This window comes from Gallus gallus, chromosome 18, assembly GCF_016699485.2.
Source record: "Gallus gallus isolate bGalGal1 chromosome 18, bGalGal1.mat.broiler.GRCg7b, whole genome shotgun sequence".
Classification (NCBI taxonomy): Eukaryota; Metazoa; Chordata; class Aves; order Galliformes; family Phasianidae; genus Gallus; species Gallus gallus.
The window spans coordinates 2906506-2930605 of record NC_052549.1 but is presented as its reverse complement, the minus strand read 5'-3'; the positions used below and the strand labels follow the sequence as shown (position 1 = coordinate 2930605).

The following is a 24100-nucleotide window of genomic DNA, read 5'->3' as shown; positions in this document are numbered from 1 at the left end:
ATGACTTTAGAGGGACTTGATGACCTTAGAGATCTTTTCCAGCCTTAATGATTTTATGATTCTATGACTTCAGCCCTGTGGTGTGGGCTGGGGGCTCCTTACGCGAGCTGGGCTTTGGCTCTGTCCAGGTAGCGCTGCATCCTCTCCTGGCATGATCTGATCACATCCACCTCCTGGACAGGGACAAAGCGTGATCCCGTCAGTGTCCACACCCACTGGTCCCAGTCGCACACATCCCCTTGGGCCTCCAATATGAGTGCAGTGACCCAGAGCGGGGACAGGACCACGCCATGGCCACAGGCGCAGCCTGGGCATTGACTTGCAGGGAGAGACCAAGCATTTTTCCATCTTGGCATCTACGCCAAACGTGATGGTTAGTGCCACCGTATGGCAGCAGGGCCAGATCCTGACCTGCTCTGAGTGGTGACCTGGATGAACTACACACCTCCACCCCCAGCTAGGTCATGCTCTTTTTCTTCCCCAGGAGATAATCCCATACAAACAGGGTGAAAAGAGAGAGACTTTGCTTCGGAGTGAATTCCCAGCCATTCCTAAGAATGAAGCTGGAGGAAGGTATGTGTTGACCTCAGCACACCTCCACCACATCTGTGCAGCCCCAATTACTGTAAGCAGTGATTAGTGCTCCCAAACCACTCATGTTCACACCCTTTCTCTGCAATAACCATCTGAAAATCATGGCCTAAACTTGTCCTCACAGCACTGGCAATCCAGGCTGCCATTATGAAGATACCAACTCTGAATATTTTCCTTAGAATCTCATGACCTTTAAGGCAATATGTTTTTTTGGGGCCTGACTCAGAAAAAAATCTTTTAATTGGAGCAGTGGCTTCACAGTCCCTGGGGCTGCCACTTCCTTCCCAGCTTCACGAGGCCCTTGCAGTGATTGCATTTCACTGTACCCTGGGTTAGGATCCCATCTTCTGGGCCAGCTCTCACTTTGTTTGCTTCTTATTCATAATTCCAAGCAGACTATGTAAAGGCAGGCAGGAGGGCACGTTTTTATGATTTCTATAAAATGCACTGCCTAAGTACACAGAGCAGCGGTCCAACTGCAGCCAAGCAGAGCAAAGCTGGGGGTAGATGTAATATCTTTTCTTAAGCTGACTAATAGGGTTGGGAAAAGCAAACAAGCTGCTGGGCACACACTGCTGCTTGAAGGACCAAGGACCCCCCTATGTGCTACACAGGGTCTTCAGATAAAAGGGAAAATCTTACCCCAAAACGTGGATGTGCTGCTGATGGAAATGCCATCTCCTAGCCTGGGGTTTGAAGCATTTTGTGCCCAAGGGCCAGATATGGGACAGGGCTGCAAGACCTGCTTAGGGCAGTTTAGGCAGAAGGAGCTTTAGCCAGGCTCACCGTGAAGAGCTGTTTCTCCACGTCGTCATGGACTAGGTCAATGCCCATCCTCTTCTCCCGGTGAAGCAAGCACTCCTGAGCAACCTGTTGGGGACACAGCAAACTGCATGGATGGGGCTCCCTAGTGGGATGACCCCCACCTTAAGTCATATGAGAGTAAAGAAATTATAGGCGAGCACAGAGAAAAAAAATGTGTCCAAGGCAGGGCTTGGCTGGCAACGAGCAGCCAAGCTGCAACGTCAGCATTGAATCCTATGAGGGAGCACGCATGGCCCTGCGCACCCACAGCTGGATATGGGGACCTCCGTTGAGCTGAATGCTGACCTCACCCAATTCTCATAGCAAGACATGGGCTTTCCCATCCCAATCTGAGATGTTGGATATACAGCTTATAAAAATGTTTGGTTTAGCGAATAGTGTTCTGATGCGCTCAGCATGCACTGATGGGAGCTGTAAGCAGATGGAGAGGGGCTTGTTTATTGCTAACTTAACTAATGGTCTCTTAGTAAAAACTTTCTAGACATTACGGAGCTCCAATGAAACTTAATGAGACGTTTGAATGGCTGCAGATGTTCCAGCAGCTCAGGGCTCACCTGCAGAGGGGCCTCTGTCTCTGCCAGGGCTCTTTCCAGTCGCTTCTTCATGTCCGTGAGCGCGTTGGTCTCCCCGATCATCTCATCCAGCTCATGGCAGAGCTCCGACTTCCAGAACTCGATGTCATTGACACGTTCTCCCAGGTTCTTGGTGCTCTCCATCTGGGTTTTCTTCGTCTGCTGGTGCTTGTCCTGGATCAGGCGGGAGGTGTCGACCCTGAGGCTCTCCGAGTTGTGCCGCGAGGTCTCCGACTCCCTGTAGTTGGTCAGGTTGGAGCGGTACCAGTCGTCCGGGGTGTAGCGGGTGAAGAGGGACGTCCTGTTGGACACGAACGGGAGCATCTTGCTGGGGGTCAGCCCCTGGGAGCCGCTGGAGAAGGGAGCCAACATGGGGTGGTTGGTAGCCGTCCTGTAGTAGGAACTGGGCAGCCAGGGCAGGCTGAGTGTCTGGGGCAAGGGGTAGTAGGGGAAGCGGTTCTTGTAGCTGGAAGTCATGGTGCTGATGGCAGGCAGGAGGTTGGTGGGGGTCGATCGCACGTGGGCGTGAGCCGCCGATAGGGGTGAGCCAACGAGCTCCATGGGCACTGCTCCTTGGGTCCGGGTCCTGCGCTGCAAGGAGGCAGAGGAAAAGAATCTCACTTCTTGCAGCAAGATGTGCAACTTGTAACGCAAACAGCCACGCGCACAGCACTCACGCAGTGCCCACACAGGCTTCGACCTCTCAAAAGCAAATCCCTTCAGACAGCGTCTTGAGCACTTGTATATACTGGGATTTGGCTTCATTATTAATATTGAGTGTCAGGACTTTAGAAGGAGAGAGAAAGCAAATCATGGCACTAAGGAGAATGACTTATAGTATGCCTTCATTTTCGTTCAGTCTGTCATTCCAGTGAAATTGGATTCTCTGCTGTTCCTTTGTTTCTTTTGGCCAGTATATCTGATGATCTTACAGTGCTCCAGATGTGATTTTCTCTTTAAAAGTTCCATTGCCAGCCCGATAGCTAAATCCCTGTGGGCACACAACTGCTACCAACCCAGCATGATCTATGGGCAAGGGGCTCTGTCCTCATCCCTGCACCTTCACTGGCATCAAATGCTCAAGCGAGGACCTGCAGGTGAGCTGAGCTGTGCAGGACTACATCCAAGTTAAAAAAAAAAAAAAAACACCCTAAAAGAAGAGCTTTCTCCTTTGACTTGCAGAGGAAGAAATGGGACGTTCTCATGCAATGAACTTGCTTTTATCCTAGAACAAAGCATTGATGCGAGCAGTTATCTGAAAGGTTAGTTGTTCCTCTTGGGCTGCCCTGAGCAGTTTGCTTCTGTAGGCAAACTGAGAGGCTGGCTTGTATTTAAAATCATAACGTCTCTGGGAAAGAGAGGAGCTTTTCACTTTTAGTCACCTTTGAAACAAAGAGCACCTCCACAAAGGGCAGGGCCAGCAACAACTCATGGCTTCCTACCCAAAAGCTTAAAAAGAGGTGGATAGGAAACATAGGGACATCAGATCCTGCACCCCCACCACCCGAGCACATCCTTTTGAGTACAAGAGATATCATCCACATGGTGAGTGGGGGTGGGGAGGTGATGAGAAGTATCTGCCTTCTAGCACCCCTCCCCTCTGAGTTGAAGCATATGCTCACCCTCAACAACCTGGGCGGATGCTCAGGAGGTGCTCGCAGGCTGTGCCTCGCCGCTGTGCTGTCAGACTCAGTGGCAGCAGCACTGGGTGTGCAGCATCCCCAGCACCCAGCTGCCCCCAGTGGCACAGCAGCAGGAGAGCGTTGCTATGGGCACTGGGCTCCCCACAACTGAATTCTGCCTGGGCAACCTCATGCAGTTGCTATGGCAACCTGGTGATGGCATTGGGCAACCCAGTACTCTGGATGGGCACCGTAATGCCTGCCCAGAGCAACCTACTGCCATCACTGGGCAACGTGGTACTGGCCACTGGCAACCCAGTGCTCTTGATGGGCAACCTAGTGTCTGCCTTGGGCAACCTACTGCTGTCACTGGGCAGCTTGGTACTGAACCTGAGCCACCTACTACTGGCCCTGGGCTACTTAGTTCTGGCCCTGGGCAGCTCAGAACAGCCATTGGACAACCCAAGTGCCCTTGATGGACAACGCAGTGCCAGCCCTGGGCAATATAGTAACTTTGCTGGGCAACTTGATCCCACCACTGGGCAATGCATTGCTCACAACTGACAACCCAGTGCTGTCCTTGGGCATCCTAGTGCCACCCCTGGGTTACCCAGTGCCCTTGATGGGCAAACCAGTGCCCTCATTGGACAACACAGTGTCAGTGCTGGTGCTCCTGGCCCAGCCCTGTGTCATGATTTTATCAGAGGAGACCTTTTGTGCTGCTCCACTTCACTGCTTTGACAAACTGTTAGCATGGCGGATGGTTCACCAAATATTCAGGCTGAAACTTTTGTCCTTTCTTCTCCTTTTTTTTTTTTTTTGTTTCAGTTTCTCCTCATTTTCACACCCATCTCAGCATCAGACAGGGACTATACCAAAATGCTCGATGACTTCTCGTGAGCTGAAAGCCTTGCCAAAGACCTGACGTCATAAATTATTCCATCCAACTGCTTTGTGTATACAAAGTTCAGCACGCCTTGATTTCACTTTAAACACACGTCTTGCTTTAGCAGCGTGAAGAATCATCTTCATCAAACTGACATAAAAGCTGAGCACAAAAGCTGATTTTCTACAGCTGCACCAGATTGAGTAACCCCAAGGACAGCAAGGCTCCTTCGGCTCAGCAGGGACACGCACAGCCTAGAACAACCCCACATCCATCCCCACTGCACGCCCCGCAGTGAATCACTGCAGGATGCCATTCGTTGCTGTGGGCCAATGCACTGCCTTTGGGGCACTTACTGAAATTGAGCAGTAATAATTAGAGGGTGTCGTAATTAGATGGTGAAGCATGCAGGGCAGGAGCTTCCTAGAGAACGAATAGGTGAAAATCACCGAGCCACCATTGCAGGTTCTCATGGGGCACCCCCAGTTTTGATGGACATATGAGAGCATCATTTGTCCCAAAGCTGTCACCAGTTTAGGTCAGAGCCAAAAGAGAAAATGAGGGTGGAAGTGTGAGGCTGGTGCTGAGCAGTGGTCCCAGCACAGGTTCACCTGAGTGAACTGGAATTACAGGGAACATGTTCAGAATCAATCACAGAGTTGTAGAATGGCTTAGAATTGAAGGGACCTTGAAGATCTTTGAGCTCCAACTCCCTGCTGTGAGCTGGGTTTAGATAGTGCAAAATCTACTGCCAAAAGCTGACGATCTTTCTGTCACAGCTCTACGTTCTGAATGCAAATCAATATAGCACTGGGCTGGGATTGGAAGCCACCCGTCTGAAAATATCCACATCCACATTTCCTATAGCATCTGTCAGAGGCTACATAGCATTGCCCAATGCTTTGCACTGCTTTGGGTGTTCCTCTCTCTCCTTCACCGTGTCTGCCTCTAAGAGACCTATTGTCTATGAATACTTTATCAAAGACACATCAATTCACGAAGAATTAAGAAATAAATAGAGCAGGTGTGGTGTGTGCTGTGCTGTCACGCTGAAGGGGTGCTCCACCTGGCCCAGGGCTATTTCAGGATCCCAACAGGTTTCAAGATCTGATCTATCTGTGAAAGCAAGGCCGGCTTCTAAGGACAAGCTGCAGCGCACAGCTCCTGCTCTTGGCTCCATCTGGCTGGGAAATAGGTGGCACTTCCCAGGGATCTGTGGGGATGCAGCTCCAGTGACAATTGTGGTTGAGCATGTGTTGCCTTCTGCAACACAGTGTCAAGCACCTACTACAACAGCATGAAAGATGGAGGGCCAGGGGCTCTTGAGATGAGTCCTGGGATTCTTTGCTCTCTGCACATGGCCACTGGGAAATCAGGGTTCTGGCCATCGCCAAACCTCTTGCTGCTGTGCCAGAGGTGGGACCTGCAGGAGGAGGGCTGCAGGTTGGACACCTGAAGGATATAGAGGAGAAAGTGAGCAGCTGGGCAAGGAGAAAGATGGCTTTGGATTTGCATGGCCACTGGACAACAAGTGGGGCTCATCGCCCTTCCTCCACCAGAGGAGCTCATGTCCTTCCCCCACACTTGGAGAAACCTCTCTGCAGGTGGACAGTGAGCCCCAGCAAGGCAAATGTCCTCCCCTAAATAGGGGGTGGTGCCAAATTCAAATCTGTGGCTAATTGCAGCTCCTTTTAGTCACATCCTTGGTTTCCTTAAACAGCTACAAAAATGTGGTCCCAGCAGGACCAGAGTCCTCTCCCTTGGTCTATTTTAAAGTGGGATGAACTCTGCAACAACAGCAAACCTGTTAATGCTGCAGTGCAGGTGACCCTCATAGGGAAGACTTGAGAAAACATTTTAGGTGTACGTGCAGACCCATCCCACATTCTCACACAGGAGCTATTCATAGAAAAGCTGCTAAAAACATGTGTTGTGAAATCTTCTCTTGCTCTGAGGTGGAAGGCTGCTGTACACACCTTGCTGCTTTGACAGAGGCGTGAGCAGTAAGCCAAATACTTTGCACAAATCAGTGTCAGTGATGGGAGAGAATCGTTTCTTATCTGTGCACTGTGTGTGCACTTTGTCACACTTCAAAGGGGTTAGTGATTGCTTTCCCACAACCTACATCTGCCAGAGTTCCCGTCTGCTTCTCTACCCTGACTTTCAGCTTAGCAAAGCCCTGACATTCCTATCAAGAAACTCAAGCTGTGCCCCTGCACCAACCATGGCTGAACAAGGGCAGGCTGTAGTGAGGGCCCAAAACAAAACCTCAGGTCCAGTCCTGCCTTGCTGATTGCCCTCCAACTGTCCTGGTGCAAAGCCTGGAGTGGCCATGCCCACCTCCTCGTGCCCTCCTCCCACCTGCAGCCCTGCCCCAGCGCTGTTGGATCAGCCCTTCTGGAAGACAGGACACTGAATTTGTCAAATGCACCAAAGAAATGAATGAGTTAAACCAACAAGACACACTCTGTGGAGATCCTAATGCCACTGGGGATGAAGTGACACACACAACAATAGCTCCTTTCTCCCAGCTTGACCCATGGGGACATGCTGAGCAGGAGGCATCTCACCTAGGTGTTGCAACTTAAAACATTTCCTTGTATGCTTGGTGGGAGGAAAGAGGCATCTTCAGAGCCACCGTTTGAGCTGCTCGAGGTGCTTCTTAAGGGTTAGAGGTGCAAGGAAGGCGCATTTCTCCCACATCCCCAAAGGGGTATAAGAATCAGACACCTAACTGAGGAAAGCAGATGAACCCCACTCTCCCAGATGAACGCCGTTTCCACCCTTAGGCCTTCAGCAAGGCCAGGCCTGCTGGAAGCTGACCTCCAAGTTCTGCTTCCTAAAGGTATCAAGCATGGAAAATTGCCTCTTTGGTGTTCTTCACCTCAAGGCTCTTCATAAAGAGAGCAGCCAATGGAGATTAGAAAGTAGACTGGTGGATGAATTATTTAGCTTAGCCGTAGCAGCACAAGTGAGCTCTCCAAACAATAACAGTGGCATGAATAAATTATTACAAATCCCTCCCCGAGCTCTCGGGATGAGTCACAACCACCGAACCACAGCTCCTTTCCCACAAGGTTGGGGTGCAGACAACTCCTGTCCTCGCAGCCTTTCCTCTCATAAAACCCAACGGTTCCATTTACTGGGGATGTTCTCAGCAGCACCCGAGTCGCTGTAGGAAATAAGAGGGGAGTATTTGCAGGAGGTCACGTTTTGGGTTGGCCGTTTGGCCATCTCCTCGGCACACGGGGAAGGACGCAGGAAACCACACAGATTTCCTTTGTGCACCCCGTGCCAATGGGCAGCCCTGGGTTTGCCCACGGTGCATCTCCCGGCACCCCGGGGCTGGTTTGTATCAGAGAAAGAAGGCAAAAACCACTGAGCACCAAACACGCCATGGCTGTGCAACTGATGGAGGGTGAGGAGCTGAGATGAGTTCTGCTCCTCTGCATTTGCCTTGAAGCATCCCACCCATGCCATCATTTAACCATGTGCTGTTCATTAGCATCGCCGCCAGCCCCAACATTTCAGCACGATTTAAACACAAACCTAAAATTAAGCCTGAGCATCTGAGGTCCGCTGAGTGGAAATAGATGGTTGGTGTGATTAATGCTAGGCACATGCTTTTGTGCTTAGCTGCAGTGAGTTATTGGTGGCCTCTCCATGCTCATACACACTCTTAGTTTCTGAGCCAGATGTGAAAGCAATTAGCACAATGGGAAGGCTATCTTTAAGTCTGTAGGGCTTTTTATAGGTTCGTGTTTATTTTTGGACCTACTTTCTTAAGGTGAACCTTGGCAGGCTGTTCAAGGACTGGCTCATGTCATTGGCTATTGTTTAAAGCTTTTTATTGCTTTGGCAAGGCTTTGGGTTGGAAAGGGGAGAGAGAATTTTTCTATTTCTTTTTCTGTCGTCATATTCAGGCTCCTGTTTAACAGAGAAAGGATCAGGGAGTCTCCAGAGCTGATGGGAGCAACCTCGGGTTCTGTCTGCTCAGGAAATGGACAGGGCTGAAGGCAATCCTGCTATGGAAGCAGCCAGGAAGCTGTGCTCCTCCAGCAGCAATACCCAGTGCTGAGGCTGTGTGAGCAAGAAGGGTTCTGCCAGCCCACGCTGCATCCCCCATCCCATGCCCTCTGCCTCACTGGGCTCCGGGTGCACTTGGCTGCAGAGGTGACAAATCCACAGGGGCTGCCTGCCTTTTGCCATCTGCACACCCCACCCTGGGACCTCCCACGGCCCCATGCAGAGCTCAGCAATGCAGACACGAGTCACTGTTGCTTGGATTTTCCAACCACGCCGCAGTCTGTGCCTGAGCAGGGCTGATTTCAGCACTTCCTCAGAGCTCACCTGTAGTGACTTCTGCTGCAACAAAGCAGCGATTCCACACGGCTGTTATTATTCAGTGTCTCTTGGTAGCTGAAGGCATCGTCCATCTCCAGAGGAAATTCCCTTTTATCAGATTTGGCCACTGAAAGCGCTGATAAGCATTAAGCATGGGTAGCTCAAAGCCATTCCGTTGTGTGATGTGTGATAGGAGCTGGTGTAGCTCTCTGGTGTTACCCAGTCTAGCTGCTGGGTAAGGACACAGACACAGCCCAACTCACTTGGCTGAGCACTGGGCTGGAACTGAAGCTGGAATCTTCACTTCCTAATAGAAACACCACTTTCTCTGCCGCTGTGTGTTTCATTACCTATCTGCTCCTACACGCAGCAAGAGGACGTTCCCTTGCTGCCTGCCCCACCGCAGACCTTTAGCACCATCATTAAGATTTCATTACATAAATGTTTTGCCTGATGCCTCGTCTCACGTTACGTGCAATTTTTATCCTTGGAACACCGTGGTCCACTCACAGCGTGCAGTATCTGCTGCAGGGCTGAGCTGGTGGGCTCTAAATCCCAGCGGTTCCTCCTGAACCCTGAGGATGTTTCACCCAATGTGTGTTGGCATAGAGCACATAAATGCTTTCTGACTGCAGGTGCAGAGCACGAACAGGAGCACATCTACTTCCAAGCACCAGTACAGCCAAGCACACAGCCATTCTGCCAGCCCTACAAAGTGCTCAGATTCCACCATGGAACAATGCAAATAGATACAACCAGATGCAGGATGCTAGAGGAAAAAATACCCAGAAAAGATCTGCAGCACATCATGAAATACACACCAATGGATTAAGGGATTTAACAGTCACCTTGCTTACAGCTCTGCTTCGTGCAGGGCTGGCCATGGAGCTCGGTGGGACACGGCACTTCCACATCCTTCTTTTCCCAAGCGTGCTGTGCAGACGGGGCTGAAAATAAGGGCAGGAGCACCACAGGCTGAAACCCTCTGACTGCTCCAAATGCCCCAATGTCTCCTTGCAGAGTTTGCTCCCCACGAGTGCCAGCAGTGCAGGTAGGAGGCAGCCTGGCTGGACCAAATCTTCCGGAGCTGAAATTTTGGCACCATCTTGACTATCCAGCCTGATTTTCCCAACCACAGCTCCAAAGGGTCTCAGGTTTGCAGCCTGGTGGAGCACATATCTTTCCACGTTATTATTTTTCCCTCTTTCCAAATCACGCAGTTCAGCTCCTGGGGGCCTTCTGTGTTACATGCAAGCCGTCCTTCAGATGTGGGGCTGTGCAGTTTTGCTACACCCACGCTGGGTTTTACTTGAGGAAAGCCCAAAGTACAGAATGAGCGACAGCCAAGCCCAGTGAGTTTTGCATGGTGTTGGGCCAACGTTTTTCAAACCCAACTGGATTCATAAATCGCCGCCGTTGTGACTCTGGGCTGTAAAAGGAGAGGCTGCTCATTCACTCATTTGGGCATCTCAGGGCAGGGAGTGATTCTGCCTACCTGCTCTATGCCTTTACCCTTGGGTGAACCAGGCTGTGCCCCACAGGGGCTTGTCCATGAACTTGGCCCAGGGATGCAGAGCTCTGGGGTGTGTATGACTTGTGACAATTACACTCCTTTGCCAGTGTTGAAAGAAAGGAAATGAGGGCGGAAGGACCTGCATGAGCTGTCAGATTTATTGCTTTATTAAGAGTTCCGTGAAAGTAAGTATTTCGTGGCTTTAGGAGAAATACTTCAAGCCACAATTGCTGGGGTCATAAGGCTATACCAGGAACCCATTTCCCACCCCAAGATTGCTTTTTAAACCTCCTATTTGCTTACAAAAGCATGACAAGGTGACCACAAAAGGGGACTAATGAGACCCGAAGTGTTCAGGTGATGCCACCTCACAGCACAAGGGCCCTCCCACAGCCCCGAGCCCACCAACATGACCACGGATGCTGCAGGGCTGGCAGCCCGATGTCAGAGCTAACGCCATCACATAGCAGCGAGGTCTGACCATTTGGGGCCAGCACCTCACACCTCCCCAGCCCTTTTCCCTTCCCCACACATCCTTCCCCAATGCTGCAGGGAAGGGCTATTCTTAGATCTGTCTATTTTGGGACCCGGGCTGGAATGCTGGAATTACGATCTTTCCTTCCTTTTAAGAAAACAAGCCAAGGGATATTCAGAAACACTCCATCTGAAGGCCCTACGCTCCAGCTGCTGAGCAAAGCAGATTTAGCTGGTAACACCCACTGGGGACGCCGTGTGCCCATCCCCAGGCACAGCCACCCCCAGGGGCTCTGCGTGATGTTTCTCCATCCATGCATTGCTGCTCTGGGTTTATTCATTCCCTCTCTCTTGGCAACGCTTTGTATCGGCCTCACTTCAATTTATTAAGATATTTTCCATCAAAACCTTTTTCTTGTTGGTTTTGGTTTTGTTTTGGTGGGTTTTTTTTTTTTTTTTTTTTGGGAAAGAAAACCACTTTGGGACACAATGAAGCCTTTTGTGGAGAAGGAAAAAAAAAATAAAGCAAAACCTGTTCAGCTAACTCGGGAGGTTATTAGAAACCCAAAGGTGTTTTCCTCCTCCAAACGTTTCTGGGATGGTGCAGATGGTGGGAGAGCACCCACAGCTGCTTTGTGCTGCCCTGGGATTCCACCCCACAGCTTTGCAGCTCTGGTCCTGCTCAGAACCGTGCTCAGGATGCTGAGAACAACACACACTTTTCTTCTTGAGGCCTCCCCTAGGGCTGCAGGTCGCCCCGGGGCCACATGATAGATATTCAGATGTGTCCCAAAAGCCTAAATGGCTTTCCCAGATAACAGTGCTATAGGATTATAGGGCAATAGGACTTCTGAGAAACTACACAGATCCACGTGTGTTCACCTTGCCTTGTTGGTAAACGCTGGCCAAGCCGCCAAACCCTCTGGTCCCGAGGACCTGGATGGAATAAGCTCACCATCAAATCCAACCCGTTGGTGGTGAAGCCGTTGTTTGATGCTGGGCACTCTCCTTAAAGCCAACACCAGGCTGGGCAGGCAGGACCCTGTCCCATGCTGGCTATCCCATACCATCCCATTCTCTTCCAAGTGTACTTTGACTCTTCATCATTCCTTTCCTTCCTGTGTATTTCATGAATTATGTGCTATGTGCATTACATGCAGGAATTATACAAACTATAAAGACAATGTATTAAAATTTAAAGCCTACGTTACACAAAATTAATTTGAGTTACGGAACAGAAATGAAACATTCTCCCTCTGCTGGAGTTTTAATACCATCCAAGCAAAACATTGCAACTTCCTTTTTTGCTGCTGGAAAATGTTGTTGGAGTCAGCACATTCAACTTCAATTAACCTGATTTTTCTTAGGGAAAATTGGAACCATGGGATGGTTGGAGTTGGAGGGGACCCCCAAAGGCCACCTGGTCCCACCCCTGCACTGAGCAGGGACACCCACAGCTCCAGTGGTGCTCACAGCCCATCCCTTCACCGTGGCTGTTTGCAGGGATGGGGCACCACCGCCTCTCTGGGCAACCTGTGCCACTGCCTCACCACCTTTAGTATAAAAAACTTCTTATACCCAATCAAAACCTTCCTTCTTTTACTATGAAACCATTTCCCCTTTCCCATCACAACTGACCCAGCTAAAGAGTCTGTCTCTATTCTCAGAACAATTACTCAGGGGTCTGATGTTAAAATGCTGTGCCCACAGGTCAGCTGGAAGGACAGAAGCAGAGACTTTGTTTCCCCAGCTTTGTGTTCTTGTCCTGAACATTGGCACGATAAGGCTGAAGGAAGGCTCGGAGGATCTCCATCCTCACTCCCTTCTACACAGAATACAATTGATTAAGTACCGAACCTCTGCCAGGCTCATTGTGCAAATCTTCTGCTTTTCCATCCCTTCCTGTCAGGCTGCATTTGTCAGGATGAGCTTGAGTGAAGCCAGGCCAGGCTGGTGCCTTCCTGCCATCCATCCAACACATCTGCTCTGCCTCAGCCACTGCGCATCCTCCTCCTCATCCCGCAGCTAAATCTTTTGCAGGAGTTATGCGCAGGTTTGGTTTCCTGCAGCTTATTCCAGCTGCTGGCAGACATTTCTGTATTAATCCCAGGGAGAAAACACCCACCCCCTACATAAGTCAGGGATGATTTGGGTGCAGACTCAGCGCTGCTGTGCTGCAGGATGCATTGCAATTGGGTTTGCTCTGTCACCAGCCAGCCAGAAAAAGGTCTGCACCCTTCCCCTGCACTTCCCATCCCTGCCTGGCGGCGATGAGCATAAAAGGAGACGTGGTCAGATGTAAGAGGGGCTCAACTCAGCCCTGGAAATCTTCCAGAACAGAAAAGGGAGATGGCACATGGCATGGAAAATGTAAACCCTGATGGCCATGCTTCATCAAGATTATAATCAAATAAAAATATGATGGACGTTGTTAGGCGGCCCCGCCTGCAATAAAAACTGTCCTCGGGGCCAGAGACAGCTTGTTTGGGTGGCTCATAAAGTGCCAAGTGCGTAAAGATGCACCGTAAGGGCTCCGGAGCGGTGCCAGCATCGGTGCCACTTCTGTCTTCTGCACACTCTGCTGCTCTCTCTCTGCTCTTCAGGAATGACAGTGAGCATTCCCAGCACCGCTCACACTGCACTGCCTCACCCTTGCTTTGGCCCTACTTTATTTAAACACAGGAACAAATGATCGCATCGCTCCGTCCGTCCGTCCCTGCTGCGAGGACACGCGTCCTGCTCACAGGGCTGGGGTGAGAGGTTGGCACCCAGAGCCCTGCAGCACACCTCTGTGCAGGGGCTGCTTGCAGTAACGCAGGGAGCAGCTCTGGGTGCCCGGGGAGCTCAGCAGCCCGGCGTCACGCAGGGGATGCATGCAGGCGCCAGCGCTGTGTCGGCCCGTCGGAGCAGGGCTGATAAGGGCCGTAATGCCGCCTCAGCAGAAAGTGCTGCAGGAATCAAAGAGCAGCTGAGTCACCATCCGCCAGGGAGTTGGGTAAACATGACAGCAGGCATCGGCTGGGGACTTCTTGTTAAGAAATACCAGGCACCAGGGGAGCGCTCCCTTTGGCAGCTGCCGGATGCTTCCAAAGTGAGCTCTGCAGCTGAACGCTGCCTGGTAGCACCACTCAAGGTAGATCACAGAGAGCAGCTCTCTATCTGAAAAGAAGAAGAGAGGGGAAAATGTTTTCTCCTTGAGTGCACCAGGGTGAGTTCTTGGTATGGCCAGATTATGCCATTTCAGTAGAACAGTGCAAGAAAAGATAAACCAAAGTCCTTTGCAAACACATCAGGAGTGTGTGCAAAACCCAAACAGAAAACACTGGGAGCGTTCACGCAGGGCTGGCCAAGGCCCCAGCACAGAAGCAGCTTTTGTTCAGCAGCAATTAGTGCATTCCTTCAGAGCCAAGGGCTTTCCTTGTTGCTGCCCCTGCCCAACTGCTCCCACCGGGATGCCTGGGCAGGGGGAGTGATGATGTATGGCATCACAAAAACAGGCTGGGGATGCTTGGGATGCTGTCCCACCAGCCAAACAATGCTGGGAATGGGAGGATGTGGTGCCAAAAGTCTGGAGAGCAACCCTGGGGATGGAGCAGCCCCAAGGACAGAGCAAAGCACTGGGGGTGGAGGTGTCTAAGAGCTGGATGGAGATGCCTGTTTCTTTCCTATATAGCAAGTCCAGAAGGAGAGAGTGGGTGAGACATCCAGCTCTGTGATGGATAAATCAGAAGTAATTCATCTCTCCGTGCATTAAAGCAGCATCTTCCCATGGGTACAGCGCACAGATTTACCCAATGGGTGTCCCCATGGCTGGGAGCCCTGATCCTGCTGTGACCCCACACAATCATTGACCCCCATGCGCCCAGCAGGGCCAGCCTCGGGGGGCCGGAGAGAGATGTTCACAAAGCACCAAAGAATCCCAAATGGAAATCATGTAGAAATTCACCTCAGGGTTGAAAATATTATAAAGTTTGAACTCGTCACATAGTTGGAGAGGCTCTGGTTAAAAAGATGCGTATTTGGCTTCTGCTCATCCGGAGCATTACTGCAAAGAAGTGCTTTTTTTTCCCCTGTGAGGTGCAAACCGTGTGCTGCTCTCCCCTGCTCTGCTCATCATCAGGCACACACACACCTCCACCCAGCAAAAACTCAGACCCTGGTAGGTCTGTGCCACTCCTTGCAGATCCAAACCAGTGGCACGATTCCCACTTTATACAGGGAGAAATTTCTGCCTCCCCAGCAGAAGGAGACATGTTTTGCAATGTACAGCATCTTCAAGGTGCATGGGCAGTGCCAGCAGCTGGAGCCCAGGGAGGAGCCCACGGCCCCACCCCAGGGGCACCCCATGTCACCTTGACTCACAGCCACATCATCCTGTATGTGACACATCCCCGTGGTGTGTCATGGGGAAAGAGAAAGCTGGGAGGTGTCACAGCAAGTGCAGGGCCCTCGGCGATGCTCAGGGACACACGCCCTGGCTGTGATTCACATGTCTTGACATGGCTCAGAGATGGGCTATAAGCCTCCAAAGGTCTCTGCCACCTGAGGGAGTGGTGGCCCCGAGTTCAGCCAGATGTACGAGGACATCACCTGGGGTATGCCAACTCATCCTCCGTGCTGCACAGGAAGAAACCATCCCGGGCACTGCCTGTCCCACATGAGAAACCCTCTCCTGCCTGCTCCCTGCAGCCATGGGTGCTGCCCTGAATCCTCACCCACAGGTAGACCAGCTGCATGGGAACATGGCTATACACACTGCTGTTATCTCCAACACCAGAGCTGAACCACCACGCTCTGCTCACCACCTGGTGAAGGTGATTTCTAAGGGCTTGGGCCCTTCCCAGGCTTTGGGACTCCTGTAGGTCTTGTGCAGAACCACTGCTGGGGTTGGAGCATCACTTATGACAGCATCCCATCAGCCACAGATTGACTTATGGGAGAGATGGCTGTCTAATCTCACGTACAGGAAGCAGAAGATGCTGTCCCCACAGACACACCTCAGTGGTACAGCGTGGGAAATCCAAAGGGGAGACAAAATCCAAGCATGGAGCTATTCAGTTATTCAGACATGTAACAACAGGATTTCCATGCTTGGAAGTCAGGTGAAAAAATGAACTGCCCTTATAGAAAGGTTCCAGAGAAAGCTCTGCGTTCTGCACCAGCTGTCATCAGCAACACCACGCTGAGCTCCAGGGCCGTCAGTGAACAGCAGTCTGGGTCTCGTGGAGGAGAAAAGGCTCTGATGATGGGATGGGCAGGTCTGCCTTGGGCTCTGCCTTGCACCAAACATTCCAGCTGAAGGCACCAGGGCTTGCTGGAGTGGTTCTGTGCGACACAGTGAAAACACCTTCGAAAAATCTCCATGTACACACAGGAAGGGGGAAAAAAAAGAAAACAGAGAAAAGGAAGGGACTGTGAGCGTTCATGTGATTTAAATCTTGTATCTGATCAGACCCATTCTGCTGAAACCTCTGACAGAAGGGTGTTAACCAGCTCTGGTTCATCTGCAGCTAACACAGTCACTGTGAATGGCTGCATGCAGCTCGCTTATCTCAGCACAAAGGCAGCACGATAACAGCACAGCCCCATCAGCACAGCGGGGTCAGCGAATGATGGAAACCTCCAAGCTCCCCGCCGGCACCTGCATGGGAGGGACGTGTCTCAGCAGTATTTTATACCCATTCATTCGGGTTCATTGGATCCCTTGGCCCTGAAATACCATCCTGAGGTGTGGGCAGCATTGTAAATGCGTTAGTCATGCAGCATCGCGGGGAGACTCCGGGCGAGAGAGACCTCACCAATGGACCTTGGCAACAAGTGCAAGGTGCCCCTGGCACCCCGCCCCTGGTGCAGTGAGGTGGGGAACCTACCCCAAAAAGTGATGAGCTGTGAGATGAGAACTCTGCAGGTCTGTGGAGATGCTGGGGTGTCTTATTCCACAGTGCTTGAGGAGAGAGACTCGCGCTGAGGGAGGACAGGTGTCCCCTTCCTCTGCCCTTTCTGCATCTCCCAGCTGGCAGGTCACACAAATGCCAGCAAGCTGGTGCCTTTGCTCATTGTTATTTCCACCAGCCTTCTGTTAAGGTGAAAGATCCGGCCCTTTGGACAGAGCAGCTCATGTCTGAGTGTGCATTCAGGAAGGCTGCAGGGCCGGCACCCGCATTGCATCCGCCAAAACAAACGGCTGTATTACCCAACAGCTTCCTCCCCTGAGACCGCCTCATGAAAGAGAAAATCCAAGCCAAGAAGCTTTAGGTGTGAAGCAGCAACACTACAGTGCAAAGAGCCGGTGCATTGGACTGCAACACTTAACAAGAATATCTTTGGCTGTTTTCTTCTTGTGCATGAGATTAAAATATCTGCGTGTCAAAATCGGGGTTTCTGGAGGAAAAAGGAGGTTTGCCAGGAGGGCAAAAGCGATAAAATAATGGGTTGGAGAGGTCCTCATATGAATACAGATGGAGTTCTACCCTTGAGGGCTGCCACCAGGACCTGGGTGGCTCCCATCCCACATTGCCACACGGTTGCCACCTCTCCCATTACTGCTACCTGCAACAGCAGTGCTCCAGCCCGAAGCCTTACACTTTCTCCAAATATCCCATCATATCTCATAAGCAGGAGACCTTGCACTTCTGCTAACCAGTCCTGCACCTTCAGCCCCAGAGCTCTGCACACCAGGAAGGATTTCCCATCACTGCACGCTCCAAGTACTGCCATCCTTGTGCAGAAACTCCCCTACATCAAAGCCAGCCCCCTGCAGAAGTGAGACTGGCTGAGGTCCAGTTGTTATGAGAGCAGTACGACTGCAGCTGGGAGATGCTTCCATTTCAGTGCTGGTTCTTCTACAGCTCGTTGTGACATGGGTGGGCGACACCAAAGGGAACTCCTCAGTGAATCATTGCTCCTGTCCCTGGAAATCTCCCACAAGACTCATGCCTGCAATTAATATCTCTCATCCCAGATGCTGAAGCATACTGGATCTGCTATCTCTCCTGCACCGATGCTCAGAGAAAGCACAGACATCACTGGGGAGGTAGATGTTCTAACACTACAGGATGCCCAGAGCTGGGACACAGATTGCTGGGAAGCTGCACAAACATTTAGCCATGTAAAATGGCCTAACATCTCTGCTCTTGCAAAAAGCATCTTAGAATTTGTTAGGGTCCCAAGGATCCTGATTTTATCTCATGTGAAAGACGGTACCTCCCCCTAGCTCCACACTGAGGAACTGGTTCTGTAACATCTCACAAGGCTGTGGCAAATGAAGCTCCCCTGAAGCATTCTTCAGTCTCCACATCCTGCCAGGATATTTTCAGCTGACACTTCAAGACACTTTGTCAGAAGAAAGGAAGAGGATCTAGACTAAAAAAGGTTTAGTGGGGTTGTAGCAGAACAACAGGCCATTGGATACCATGAATGAGAAAATACAAGTAGAAAAGGCAAATCTCAACCTCGGGGGGTCTGTCCTTCAGATCCTTCCTGCATACCCTTTCCCGTGTTCAGCCAGATCATAAACAACAGCAGAGATTTGAAGTGATGGGAGAGAAAAAGCAAAATTCAGAGGAGTTTGGAGTTCTCCAGCACCAGGATGGGCTCAGGAGCACAACCAAGCCATGGAAATCCACAAAGCAGGAGACAGCTGTCCTTTCTGTTAGATCACTGAGAAAGAAATCTTCAAAATCTAAATTGTGGTTGAAAAGCACCGGTGTCTGAATAAAAGAAAATTTAGTCAAACGAATGTCCCATCTTTGGAGACACGCAAGGCCAGGATGGACAGCGCTCTGAGCACTGATGGAGCTCTGGGTGTCCCAGTTCAGTGCAGGGAGTGGGACCAGAAGGCCTTTAGGGGTCCCTTCCAACTCCAACCATTCCATGATTCTATGGAAAAAGGTTTTTTTTTTTTCTTTCACTTCCACCCTAGAATTTGCTAAGGGTTGTGTCCACACCAGTTTTCCCTTGAGATCAAGAACTGCACATTGGTATTCATGTACATCTTCCGCTCTCTCCATCCTCGGCAAATGAAATGAGCTTTCTCTGTGTTTGTGGTGTCCTTCTCCTCCCCTTATTCAGAAGCTGTAAAAACAAAGATGTTGACTTGAGTGTGGGTGTGCTCCTTCCTGGGGCTCAGGGTCTGCAGTGATGATGGTACAGAAGAACATCAGCACTTGTCCTATGCTTTACCAACTCAATGTTGGTACTCAGATGGTGCTCAGAGGGTGCAACCAATGCAAACTATCAGTGCAACCTGAGGCAAATTACTGCCACAAGATATCTCCTGTGGCTTCCCAGCATCCTGCCTTTGCTCCAGTGCTGTGGAAAGGAGTTGTGTGCTGTGCTGAGCCTGGGAAAAGCAGTTATTTTGGAGTAAAATCCTGCACTGAACTGTATAGGACACACAATGTTCTGCTTTACCCAGAAGACAATTTGTGCTGTAATCTCCCTCCCCAGCTTGCCCTGGCCCTGTATGTGATGCACAGATAACCCAGCACTGCTTGGTGTGCAGTTTTCCTCCTTGTGCTGCGGGAGAAGCGAGGGCTCATGGAAATGTTGGGGGCTGCAGCTGGGAGGTGTGGGGATCAATGGGCCACCACATGGCTCCTGAAAGGTCCCTTTATGACAGATGGTGGCAGGGAAATGCACGCTGTGCAACTGGGTGGTGAGGCATGAAGCTGTGACTTGTCTGGAAGAGCTGAAGGCAAAGCACTGCGCACTCCGGGCAGCTGGCAAGCAGAAACACCACCGAGGGGTCACAGCTGGGAGAAGAAGTGAGAAGATGGCTCAGCACAGCACTGCCATGTCCTGCCAGCCCAGGGAGAAACAGGGGGCAACAAGGAGATGAGAGGATGTCAGCAGCCCCAAGCCTGGCTTGTCCTGTGGTGTCACAGCTCCGGTGTCCTGAGAAACAGTCCCTGGGGGGAACCAGCTGGGGATCTTCAGCTTGGTTTTCTTCTTAGTTCTTAGCGCTTTTTTTTTTTTTTGGTGAAATCTGGGACTTCTGAATTTTACCTTCTTCAAACCTTCTTGCTGTTCCTCCCTAAAGGCAGTGTGCGTAATTCACAGCAGTGGGCATAGCGGAGCATGGCTTACACACCCGGACATTCCACCTCCCTCCCTCTGATGGGCTCCTCTGCATCCTGATCTGTATTCAGCTCAGAAGGAGTTCAAGAAAGTGACATTTCCCAAGCTGAGGAACCCTCTTTAATAATTCAGTTCCAGTTTCTTTGGCTCATTTACAAGAGATGCCACCAATTCCAACCCATGGGAACTCATGAGGTTCAGCACAGCATCCCACCACTCTTTGGAAGACATTATACATATTCCTGTGTTCTCCACTGCTGTTTCCACCAACTGACCCCACCCTGCACCTTCCTCTTCCTCACGTGCTCTGCCCTACCAGCAGTGCTCCTGCTCTACTCACTGTGTCCAACAGTGGCCATTCGGTGGTGGCCACAGGCTCTCGATGGACAGACATGGGAGCCCTGAGGGTCTGCATCACCCCACAGAGCTAATCAACAGCATAACCAGCAAACATCAGCAGAGGGGATGGGAAAGAGGGAGGCAGCAGAAGCTGCACAGAAGTGATGGCAAACCTCCCGTGGGGTACAAGCTGGCACTGCCCATGAATATCTGCAGACGTAGGCAAATCCGGACCAGCGGAGCGTGGCTGGGGAGCACACGCCCAGCAGCACCTCCGAGGGCCTCTGCTTATGCAACGCTGGAAGTTTGCTCTTAGGTGACTCATGCGTCCAGATTTGTCTCGCCTAACGTTTTGCAAAGGAAGGGGAGCAGGAGGGGAGCGTGGGCGCGCAGCCCTGCAGCAGCCCATCCCTGCTGCACCGCCATGCGAACCCGCCCTCCGTGCCGAAAGGAAAAGAAGCGGCCCCTCCAGCGAAGGCAGGAGCTGCACTGTGGTTTTAAGGTCACGACGGGCTTTTTATAGTTTGCAGCGAAGAAAAAGCTGCGTAATGTGAGAAGGTCGGGGTAATGCAACCGCCCTGCGGTGCTCTCTGCAAATGCTGCACAAACACGGAGCTGCCATCCGCGTGGCCCTGAGCAGCCCCAGCTGCCCTGCAAAGTCCCCGTGCTGAGCTCCACTCAGCCCTGCTCAGCACCGTCACACCGAGCCCTGCTGAGCCCTCCTGGCACCCCAGGGCTGTGCACAGGGGGAGCCGATGTAGGGCCATGTAGGACATGATCCTTCAGCTCAGCACTGTGAAACGCTGTGGAGGAGCTGCTGGCTCCGCAGGACTTTACATTGGATTGCAAAGAGCATTTTTGTGCTCGTTAAGTCAATATGCAACTAATTGTTGGGAAAAGCAAAGAATTCAGGCCCTGGATTTTGTTTCCCTTAATACAGGGAGAGTTTGGACCTTGGGTGGGGGGGAGGGGGGAAATAAATAAATAAGAGAAAGAAAAAGAAACTGGAAGAAGCTAATTGGGATTTGCAATTAAAACCATGGAGACAAACAGCCTCCCATGCACCAGAGCCGCTCCTGTGGGGCAGCACCTGTCTGTACCATAGGAGCACCCACCCGGGCAGCCCTTCCCTCCCAAACCAAAGTGCTCATTCACAAACTGCAAGCAGAACTGCCCCGCTGCCACAGCAACGAGAGCTTCAGGAAGTCTAAAACAGTAACAGGAAAAACAGCCAACGCTGCACGGAGCAGCCCCATGCTGACAGCACCACCCACCAGCTCTCCTGCTCCCATGTTTATATTGCATCCTGAAATCCTATATAACCCAACGGGGCTCTTCTGGTTTGTGAAATGCGTGTGTCGTAACAGAGCCTCATTCAAATATGTTGCTAATGAATTTTCCATTGAGTAAAAGCGGGGATGCTCCCAGAGACAGCTCCTGAAGCACAGCCTGTGTCTGGGCCCAAGTGCTGAGTGCTGAATTTCTCACCAGCTTCATAGGAATGTCTACGTGGGGCGTTCACCCACCAAGGGTGGTCATTTTTACCCATGACAGGGTACCCAAGACCTGTGGACTGCCAAAGACAAGGGAGAAGCTGCTTCATCATGGACAGAAGGACCCCGGACCCATTTATGGAAGGGACTTAGCCAACAACTGGAACAGGCTGCCCAAGGAGGCTGTGGATGCCCCATCCCTGCAGGCATTCAAGGCCAGGCTGGATGTGGCTCTGGGCAGCCTGGTCTGCTGGTTGGCGACCCTGCACAGAGCAGGGGGTTGGAACTGGATGAGCATTGTGGTCCTTTTCAACCCAGGCCATTCTATGATTCTATGAACAACAAGTCAGGTTTTAAGATTGAAACACACATTTTCAGACTGATGCAAAGTGAGAGTCTAAACTCTTAGAGGAACTGTAGAAGTCTCCCGCAGGACAAGGCAGGAATAGGGGGAGGACTCTTGGCCAGGACATACAGCCCATGCCACCCACCCCTCTTCCTCCAGAGCTCCCAACCTCCCAAACCCGCAGCATGGATCAAAACCTGCAGCTTGGCAAAAGGCAGCAGGAAAACCAATCCCCATCGTGCAAACCGTGCTTAAGGAGGAGATCGTGTTCCATAGAGCAAATCTCTGGCATTTGGCTGCGTGACCCCATAGCGAATGCACGGGGTGGGCTGGGTGCTCCTGGAGCTGCACCCAGCAGAGAGGGGCCATGGCCGTGCTCCAGGAGCAGGCAGCTCAGTGGGACTTGCAAATATCTGGTGTCTGGGGAGGGCGAGTGCCTGCCAGGAGTTCTCATGAAGACTACAGCATACTGGGATTTGTTCCCAGTTCTCGGGTCCAAAATATCCTTTAGCATTAATGCTTAAGGCATGCTGCAAGAAAACAGTGATCTGCTGGGACTCGAGGCAGGGAGTGACTCTCTGTGAGTGTTTTCCAGCCAAATTTTAACCTCGGTACAATCAGAGCTGTGCTGCTCTATGGACATTCTGTTTTACTCTGCCTCTTAAGGCCATGCCCATGGCTTGGTGATCAATCATCTCTAGTTTTAGTGGACACTGAATGTAGATGCTTAATGACTGCTTTTTCTAAAGGTCTGGATTTTGTCATGGCTTTCCTCAGCAGCAAGTCATCCTCTCAGTTCTCATAAGCAAAAAATGGTATGAAATGAATGGGAAAAAGTTGGGGAAAGGCAGAGAGGTGGAGGTTGGAAAGTGCAGGAAACACTGAGAGCCTTGGAGACCAACCAGCCCTAGTTTGTGCAAGCGCACTGGTGTAACTCATGGATGACAGCAGGGTGGGGTGATGCATGCAGAGAGCATCCTTGGATAGATGGAGAGCACACATCTTTTCAGTGGCCTGAGTGGCACATGAGTGAGATATTCGGGTGTCCTGGGTCAGGGAAGGCACCTGGTCTGGATGCTGCTGGGATACGCAGCAGCATTCCAGCTTTGGCTGGAAGTGTGCAGAGGGTTCTCCTCCCCAGGGCAACTCACACAGTGCTCCCCAGGGGACCTTTGTCCCTCAGAAAAGCCACCAGTCATTAGGCATGGGGAAGGCGGGGTGACTCGCCTGGAATTTGGGCAATGTGGTCAATCTGTTGTGGAGGACCACGTGGTGAAATGGGAGGGAGAGGAGGAGTTTTCCAGGGTGAAAGTGCTTATTCATCACCAGAGCTCATTTGGAAATATTCCAACCGCTGCTGTTTGAAGAAGTGAAACTTCTCCTAAGCCAGTCCCTGTTCTGACATAATCTGTAGGAAGTTTTCTTTCTCGTCTCTTCGTGTCCCAGTCCTCGCTGTCATTGCACTGCTGGGCAGCATTGGCCAAAGGCAAGAGCAGGCTGCACCTCCCATCTTGGTGAACCTGGGCTGCACCCTGCAGGACACAGGCTTTGTTCCAGGGCTCCAAAAAACATCCCCGGAGCTGCAGACAACGTATATTTTGGGAGATAAACAGATAAGAGGCACAGAGAGATGTGCTGACTGTTGGAAACCAGCACTTCCTGCGTGAGTTGACTTGGTGCTTCTTGGGGCATCAAAAAGGAACCTGGCTCTTGTTGGGTGCCTCTTAGATAGAGCAGTCTGGACACATTTGGGGCTGGTGTTCATTTCTACATGAAAACTCACAGCCCACCTACTGAGCTGAGCACAACCTGACCAAGAATCCCCCCATGCCCATCTGCAGTGGAGAGCTTCCATTGAGCTTTGCCTTTACTTAAACTATTTTTTTCCCTTCTAAAACAGATCTTTGGGTCAAAAATCACATGTTCTTGGACACGGTGAGAGAAAACGGTCCTCCAAACATGCTTTGAACGCTGTGGCAATGAAGCAGTGTTGGAAATGACCTCCAGGTGTGTT

The 24100-nt window shown here is 51.2% G+C and overlaps 1 protein-coding gene across 5 annotated transcripts in view; it reads right to left on the bottom strand.

The window, feature by feature from the left end:
* TEKT3 (tektin 3) overlaps positions 1–24100 on the bottom strand; it is a 44686-nt gene that overhangs the window by 3469 nt on the left and 17117 nt on the right. The window contains exons 1-4 of one of the 5 annotated variants that reach the window (XM_004946080.5): positions 3614–3783; positions 1974–2582; positions 1381–1464; positions 103–173 (exon numbers count right to left, since the gene is read on the bottom strand). In XM_004946080.5, the coding sequence (XP_004946137.1) occupies positions 103–173; positions 1381–1464; positions 1974–2552 (734 nt within the window). In that variant the 5' untranslated portion in view covers positions 2553–2582; positions 3614–3783. Of the gene's footprint in view, positions 1–102; positions 174–1380; positions 1465–1973; positions 2583–3613; positions 3784–24100 lie in introns of those variants that run through there. The other 4 variants (XM_015295252.4, XM_415594.7, XM_046902095.1 and 1 more) reach the window with 4 other exon arrangements.